At 39.1% G+C, this 8,875-nt stretch overlaps 1 protein-coding gene across 4 annotated transcripts in view; it reads right to left on the bottom strand.

Annotated features, from left to right (window-relative positions):
- Positions 1-8,875, bottom strand: part of LOC113410701 (unconventional myosin-X-like) — a 57,411-nt gene that overhangs the window by 11,602 nt on the left and 36,934 nt on the right. For all 4 annotated transcript variants that reach the window (XM_087950441.1, XM_087950440.1, XM_087950438.1 and 1 more), the window contains 7 exons: positions 8,725-8,851; positions 7,309-7,552; positions 5,917-6,012; positions 4,758-4,851; positions 3,578-3,633; positions 1,760-1,902; positions 191-385 (listed from right to left, as the gene is read on the bottom strand). In XM_087950441.1, the coding sequence (XP_087806567.1) occupies positions 191-385; positions 1,760-1,902; positions 3,578-3,633; positions 4,758-4,851; positions 5,917-6,012; positions 7,309-7,552; positions 8,725-8,851 (955 nt within the window). The remainder of the gene's footprint in view (positions 1-190; positions 386-1,759; positions 1,903-3,577; positions 3,634-4,757; positions 4,852-5,916; positions 6,013-7,308; positions 7,553-8,724; positions 8,852-8,875) is intronic.

The following is an 8,875-nucleotide window of genomic DNA, read 5'->3' as shown; positions in this document are numbered from 1 at the left end:
CTACAAGCAGCATGAAGACATTTGCATGAGGACATTTACCCAACAACGTGCTAGTTATGCCCATGTCCCATTACAAATTCAGACATATTTCCACCTACATATAATTGCACATAATGAACGCAATAAAACCCTCCAAAGTTTTTGCAGGTGTCAGAAGAACTTGCAACCTGCTTACATTGTTAGCTCTTACCGGTTTCTTTGAAGATTCTTTCATCGGGCTGGACCACTGAGCAGAGGCTGTTCAGAACAAGCGTCCCAAGCTTGGTGGCAGTGCGTTCGGAAGACTTGTAATAATCAAGGGCAGTGCTGGTCAGTACAAACCAGCGTTTCTTCAGCTTCGGAGACAAGGTCTTGCTGTTGCTCTGGACCTCCTTATGTAGCCAACCTGACAGAAAATATAGGATCCATGAACTCAGCAACAAAACACTTGTGCTCCTTTAGTACATCTGGGTTCCTGGCTGCTGAGGGAGCTACGGTGAAGCATAGGTCTTCCTTTTTTTAACTTTCCAGCTTCACCTTCTGACTTTCTATTTAAAGTAATTACACTAAGATTGTACTATATGATACTCCCAGAGCTGCAGGTGGCTTCCAACAGTTTGGGGTATGATGTCCTCTAAAAATTGTCACTAAGTAATCATTCTCAACATGTCAAAAGAGGAAAATTATTAATCCACGGGGAATAATTATATTTCATATATTTTAAGTATATGAATTTGTATTAATATAATTGCACACAAACACACCCCAAAGTTGCATTTTCTTGATCTAAGCAGCTATTTGATTTATTTACTGGAGTTTTTAATGCAACTCCAATCCAGCTTCTTACACTTTCTTTCAAGTAAAAAGTCCAAAATAGCAGAGCAGTATCACAGATTATTAAATAACTATCAATAATAAATAACATTACAAACAACAGCAAAATGCTCATGACTCCTGAGAAACAATAACAACCCAAACACACCCAAGGGAGGGAGCTTTATATTCAGTTTAGCATGTTTTGTTCAGTATTATTTATAGAAGCATAAACACCTGCCAGGTATCTTTATAGCAATCATCACAATCTTTCAGCAGGTTGCCGGATGACCCACCTAATGAATTCCTGGCTCAGAATTTAATAGCTCGCTCTTCTAGTCAAGATTTTATCTCAATTCTCCTGGCCATTGATAGCTTTGTATCCAGCTGCTGCCAGCACTACTCTCTCTGTTTGTGAGACGGTTGAGCTGTGTTATGTCTCTGGTGACTGGCTAAAAACGGCACTGTAAAAGAGCCTTTTACCAGCAGAATGTTTCATCTTCCCTATTTCCTGGGGCATAAAATAAGCAAAATCTTGATAATTTTTCAATTAGTTGCTTTATTCAGCCTTTCCTATGTTGAATGACTTCATAAAAAGAACTGTATAGCTCCCGCACCTACATTGGCTGGGAATTCTGAATTAAAGTTCAGCATTTCATACTAAGTATTGATTTAGCTGATTGTCTATGGAAATTCTCAATCATCCAGGTCATGGTTGTCCCAAAGGTGCTTTTTCAAAAGGCAATTGGGGTTTTTTTTCTCCTTGAAAATGTTTTGCTTCTCACCCAAGAAGCTTCTTCTTCCATTCTGGAGAAACTGAAGAAGCTTCTTGGATCAGAAGCGAAATGTTTTCAAGAAAATAAACCAAGAAAGTCCAGTTGCCTCTTGGAAAAGCACCTTTAGGATTTAGCTGATTATTTCTGCCTTGGTCATCTCCGCATCTTCTTCTTCTTCTTCTTTTTTTTACCTCTCACAATAAACTCCTGCCCGTCAACCCTGGATTCGCCTTTGGGCTTCTGTAGGAGAGAGATCCAGTGGTGCATCTCTTCAGGGATGTCACTGTTGCAATGAATGACTCTATTTGCCGTGATGATCACAAAGGAATTTGGCCTGCAAAGTAGAAGGAAGGTGCTTCATCTCATCCTTGCCATGGAAAACTTACTGTGCTCACCTACTTAACATTTACAGAATTTACTTCCTGGGAAGAGATGTGAACATCTCTATTTCCCAGGTCCGAGAGAGAGAGAGCGATCATGATGCTCACAAACATGCTATAGAAAAGGTTTCTGGTCTGATAGGCATTAAACTAATGAATACATAAATAAATAAACTGTAGAGGCCCCCCAAAAAGCAGAATATTTCCCCATAGACTAAACTGTTAGGAAGAAAACATACATGATGTAGGTTTCCACCTTGTCATTTGGAAAAAAAAATACGTTTAGTATTGCTTCCATTATTGGGGGAGGTATATTTTGTAAATACCAGGAGCCGGGAAAGATAAGGTGTGAATTTAATATTAATATTGACCTCATGTGTTGCTACTGGGCTTCCCACAATCATTGCATTTTGAGGAACAAACCTGGAAATTTGAAATAGTCCAATCATCTGATCAAACCCATTAGTTTTTATGTTCTTAGCACAGCAAGCACTCTCTAACACAGGTTCCTTCCTTTTTAGATATTCTTCTCAGAGAATCAGATAAAATGGAATTAAAGGCAAATGGATTATCTTGACCAAAACACGTGGCCAGGGTAACTTGCATTGACTCTCCCTTGCCCATACAGTTTAACTGTGGGCTAAACATAGATCTCGATTATAGAAAGTCTCTACCATTAGAACACCTCCGTTTATTTAGTTGCATTCTTGTAATGAACACTATTATTTAAAATTCTGAAATCCAAATCTATGCTGATTTTATTGATCTTGAGTTTATGCTTCTTTTTCAAGGATGTAAAAAAACCAGGAGTCCTGCAGCTACCAACGTTTTTGCCACTTTAGACTAACACGGACCTCCTCCTCCTCTTTCTCAACAGCCTCCTCCCCAGGTGCATATGGTGAAGGGCTCAAAGTTCACTCCACCCAGAAAAAAGCCACTCATCACTATGGGGTGATTGTAGAAGTACGAGGACAGTCTTAGCTTCCTGCTGTGTGTAATATTTTATTCATTTATTTGATTTATTAAGAAAATCGATATGATCGCCCAACTCACAGTGACTCTTTTGTTTCTGTAAGAGGCTTACAGAAATAAATCTCTAACATAAAACCCAATACCCCGCCCCCATAACCATCCAACCAACCACCTGATTGGCTCTGTATCCTCTGGGGGGGTCCCATGCCCATTGTCAAAACTAAGTTTTTAAAATAATGCAGAAGAGGGGAACCACCCCAGGAAGGGGAATTGTGGAAATATGTTTCTCAAACATGAGTATTTGAGGGATTATACACTATACAAATTGTTCCAAATAATCTGCTGAGGAATAAAAGAGTCCTAACAGCAGAACTGTAAACTACAGCTACCAAATATTACTAAGGGGAGAGCAGTAGGTTTTGGCATTAATGATTACACACTAAAAAACACCAATGCCCTTGGAAAGATACTTAAAATGGGTGAAAACGTTTTAAGCAGCTCTTTTTTGCAATTGTAGTTTATCTACATATGTGGTTTATGAATTTAAATATATTTCCCTATAGCAATGCTGCTATACTATAGTAATGTTAAAATTATAGAAGGGGAAAAAAAAACCAATGAGAAAACAATCACAATCTAATTAAATACCAAGCTTACCTGTCAGGATTATCAGATGCACAGACAGAATCAATAAGCCCAACGTCAAGGGTTCCCTTTAAAACAATAACATGAAGTTATAATAGTAAATACAGAACTGGTATACTTCTGAAGCTTTGTATTTTCTTTCCTGACTTTTTTTCTCAAATTTGTTTCAGATAACCTATAACGACCAAGGTGGTTAGGAACTAGCTGGCTTCTTAAGTGACTGGACTTTAAGCATTCTGCGCCCTGCCTCTGTCTCCCCTCAGATGGGGTATTAGGAACCATAAATATCCTCTTCGTGTATACACAGTATCAGACTGACTATACAAACATGCTTCTGTTCCAAGTGCAGAAGATACACAAAAGGACCTATCACAAATTTCCAGAGAATCTATATTACACTGTTTGTGGTGGCCTAAAGCAGGGGTCCCCAACCACCGGTCCGCGGACCGGTACCGGTCCGCGGAACAAGTCCTACCGGCAGCGGGCTTGCTGGCGCCGCCATGTTTTTTGATGAAAAAGTGCTTCCGGTGAGCTTTTCCGGATAGAAAGCTCACCGGAAGCATGTTTTCATCAAAAAGATGGCGGCGCTATGCTCGGTGAGCTTTTCCGGGTAGAAAGCCATTTCTACCCGGAAAGCTCACGAGCTAGAGCCGCCATCTTTTTGATGAAAAGTGCTTCCGGTGAGGTCACCGGAAGCACTTTTTCATCAAAAAAAGATGGCGGCGCCCAGCTGATGCCGGTACCGGGCGCGCGTAAAAAGGTTGGGGATCACTGGCCTAAAGCAGGGGTGCCCAACTCCTGGCCCGTGGAGCAGCACCGGGCTGCGCGGCCTGCCAGAAACCGGGCCATGCAACTAAGCAACTAAATCCCCCATCTGCAGGATACAGGAAGCACAATAAACCACGCCCATTCGAGTCCCCGGAAAAAACCTCTCTCCATGGAATTGGTCCCTGGTGCCCAAAAGATTGGGGGGGGGCACTGGACTATATTACCTATTGTTGCGATTGATGGCATCAACTAATGAGGGTTTTTAGTTTACAGTTTTGGACAGGATCTTCTATGAGGATTCTATGAGATGCCAATTAGACCATTTTGATGAGCAGCAACCATATCACTAAGACATAATCAACTATTGAATTCATGAGAGACAACACAATCTTTCCAGCATGATGTTCTCTTAATTGTTGCTCACCACCGCATTCTTTGGATTGGCTTGTTCATCTTGCATTTCTCTCAGCTGTTGCTCTGTGGCGCTATGCACATGACTTAGGACATTAAACCAGTCACTGTCAAAATAAAATATATAATCAGAATTCATTTTAGATGGCCAGCAATACCAGGCTTATGTAATTTACCAGGCAGATGGGTCATTATATCATCATGTGGAATTATCCCCCCTGAATGTTTCCCACAAAGTTAACCAATTATTAGCTAGCTGTATGTTTTCTACGGAATCTTTATAAGGAATTTGTTTATTCTAAGTTCAACCATTACATTTATCAGGTTTTGCTTTCTATTATGGCTAGTGAATCTGATCATGCATAATAAATCACAAGCTGTTAATCACAGTTTGTTGGATGTAGCCAATTGTTATTTAACCAACAAACTGTCTGGATTTAGATAATAAGTCAAAAAGGAAAAAAAGAAAATGTGATAGTGTGATAAATGACTCTGTCACTGACAGATAGTGATTTTCCAAGATATTGGGTACAGGTCTTTCTCAGTTCTGTTATGTAACAACTTTTAGAAGGGCTTAATATTTCAATATAGATTGTATCATGTTGTTCTCATAGTCTGACACAAGATATGTAGGATATATTTGCAGTCATAGAATAAATGTCTGCATATTAATAGCTGTTATTACTTTGGACTGGAATACAACTTATGAAAAAGCCAATTGTGAGGGCCAGTTTGAGTAGTCTAAAGCTGTGGCATGGAACATACATTTCACAAAGACTAAAAAGGCCATTAATGTATCAGTTTCATTAAATAAATTACCCAATTTAAACTATAATATGGCACAAACAGATACAATACAGTTAAGTACCTTTAGATGGTGAAAGCTTTACATAGTAAACAGACTACTATATTTCACTGTCAAAAAATTCAGATATTAAGAGTTCTGAGTGATCCTCTGATTCCTGAATCATAGTATAGCAACAGATAGGAAGTATCTGTAATTATGTGCTACTTTAGCAGAGATTACACATTTTCTAGTTCAGTGGGGCTTGTGAATTGGTTGCAAGGAGGACCTTACAGCTCCACAAAGGAAAAACAGTTGGTATGTCTAGGAATTGGACCTGCAGAGGAAAAGTTTCAGAGACAGACACAACTTTTGTTTTACCACATACCTGGCATCCTCTGGTGACTCCGCCACTATATGATAAACCCGATCACCTGTCACAATATCGAGGGCGTTCTCTTTCTCGTGAATATCCACAATTTCCCTGCAAAAGACCATTCGTTAAGAACCAGGCTGCCGAAGCTATCCAATTAATTTTAGGCTTTCTCTCTTTGGCATATTTGGCATTAAGGAAGTTTGGAGCTCATCTTGTCTTATAGAAGAAGCTCAGGTCATCCTTGCTGGCAAGGTCAAACATTCAAGAAAGACCAATAGAGGAGCCTTTAGTATGGGCTAAGTGAACATTTCATAGTCAGAGACCTAAAAATGCTTCTTACTATAGCAGTCACCTATATGCAAATCCATGACAAATGAAGATCAAGGAGCTTTAAGACTGGGGAAGACAGTCGCATCCAAATCAGACCCAGTCCCCAAGTCCAGTTTCATATTTCCCAACAGTGCAAGTGTCTTGTCTGGATTTAACGTCAACTTGTTCTAATTCACCTAACCAGTATTAAGTTCAGGTAATGTCGAAGTATGCTAAGTGCTTCCTTGAATTAAGGAAAAACAGAAATTAGTCTCATCAAAATACTAATAATGCTCCACTCTAAAACACCTGATGTCTCCCAGCAGTTTCATATACAGTAGCTATTGAGCAGCATGGGGAATAAGATGCAACATGTGATATAAGTGAACAGCAATATCCCAGCACCATTTAAGGATATAAACTGTTGCAAAAATTTATATTCCCAAGGACCAATTCGATTAGAGAATTCAGAAGGATATCACAGTTAGTGGTATCAATAGTTTTAACACTTCCTCCATATTGCTATTTTTTCCACCTCAAAATGACTAATAATAATACATTAGTTTGTGGTTAAGGTTTAGAGCTGAGTTAACCTCTCCTTACATTTGGATACAGTTTGGGGCTCTCTAGTAGCTCTCAAGGCTGACTGTCGTTTTTTTCCAGACAAAGCAATTGGAAGAATCCAAACGGGGTAAGAAAGTAGCCTAATATTAAAGATGGAGCTAATGGAAAGTAAGCGGGGAAAGGAGGGTAAAGAGCCTTCTTTATAAGTAATGAACATCATAGAGACAAACGGGAGTCAAACTGACTAGAAAGTTTTCAGACAAGAACAATTTTGCATGAATGAGAACACTGGAATTCAAAAGTTTAACATGCTCCCCTTCAGAGAAATGTCAATTTTCTTTCACAGCCTTTGAGCTACGTTTGAAGTACTCTTGGACTCAGATCCTAAAATTATTTTTCTGAAGACCAGGCTGCTGAGAATTTTGCTCTTTTCCTTCCAGCAGTGAACAAAGAAGTAAAATAATGAGTTAGGTTAAATGGTCGAGCCTTGTTTTCCTTGAAAGGAAAGACATAATATAGCATTGCCCGTACTTTGCTTTCCTGATATCAATTGTTCCTTTCAGCTTTTCTTCACTGTCATTCTCAAAATACATCAGTTTGGCCTCTCTCAGGACAAACCAGCGCCGTTTCCAATTCCGCCGAGATAATGTGGACATGCCTCCTCCTTTCTTATAAAGCCAGCCTGACTTTAAGGCCTCCTGTTTGGCTCGGAACCACATAAAGGCCTCATTTTTTAGGACACACCAACGCCGCCTCCAGGGGTTCATCAGCCCCCCTGCAAGAGAAAGAAACCAAGTTGGAAAAACACTGAGTATTACCCACATTTTCTCTAGCTGTATCTGACAAGATACTGATATATTCATATTTCTGTCCATGATTGTAAGATTACCCTAAAAAATTAAATACTTCCTATAAGTAGAGTTAAGATCCACCTATGATTTAAACAATATTGCTGTTCACCCCACTACTGTGACTTTGGGAGGCTGATGATGAATCAAGATAAAAACAACACTAAGTACATAAAAAGAAGAAATTACAAAAATCAATATGCATATAGGACTGATAGACTTTATTGGGCCATCAGAAGACGTGTCACTTCCGGCAGTGGGAGAGACACGGAGAACTCTAAGACCAACAGGGAGTGATCCATCCATGACAATAAACCAATGGGAATAGCTTGCAATTCACTCTGATTGCCAATATAAAAATAAAAAAACTCACATCCCATAATTTACTTACACCTATTTATGATTTTATTGAAAAAAGAAATAGGGAAAAGGGACATTTTTTAAAGAAAGAAAGAAAAAAATACATCACTGTACTTTTTCCCCCCTACAGCACAAAGGACTCATAAAATTGATTGCTGTTATTTTTTGGGAAAAAGCCTTTTTGGTATTAGTGCTATTAGTGATTTTGAACCATTACTATACAGTTATTATAGAAGAAGCTTGCTACAATTGGGCAAACATGGCTCACAAAAAACAATGTGCCAAGAATACAGAATCTGGGTTCATTTCCCCCCATCTACAAAGCCCAACATATACTCTTTTAGGAAATCCCTAAGATCTAGAGTCCTGAAAAAAACTTATCTGGAAAATGGGAGAAGTATCTTAGAGCAGGGGTGTCCAACCTTGGCAACTTTAAGACTTGTGGACTTCAACTCCCAGAATTCCTCAGCCAAGGTTGGACACCCCTGTCTTAGAGTATCTCTAATATGAAACCCAGTTTATCTACTCATAAAGGTGATCTAGAAACTTGAGCTAGAAACAACTTTAGCAAAAAAAAAAAAAATCCTTTGAAACTCCTTGTCTACAACGATATATTTTATACTGGAACGAAAACAGGACCAAGTAGCAAAAAAGAGAAAAGAAAGAATGTACCAACTTAAGATGAGTGATTGAAGAGGCAGATAACCTGCTACATTCATGGAGCTGAGAAACCCCTTACCCTTCATGTAGAGATAGCTGTGAAAATATGCGGGCCCAGATCCATTGAACAGAGTGACCCGGCCACTACAGAATTCTTCATCTGTGTCCATATAAGTATCCCCTTCTTCATCTTTGGTATCTAGAAACTAGGAGAGAAATGAATTATTGTT

This window comes from Notechis scutatus, chromosome 1, assembly GCF_049901735.1.
Source record: "Notechis scutatus isolate UNSWTSFEM ecotype Mainland chromosome 1, rNotScu1.2, whole genome shotgun sequence".
Taxonomy (NCBI): domain Eukaryota; kingdom Metazoa; phylum Chordata; class Lepidosauria; order Squamata; family Elapidae; genus Notechis; species Notechis scutatus.
This window is presented reverse-complemented; position numbering and strand designations above follow the sequence as displayed.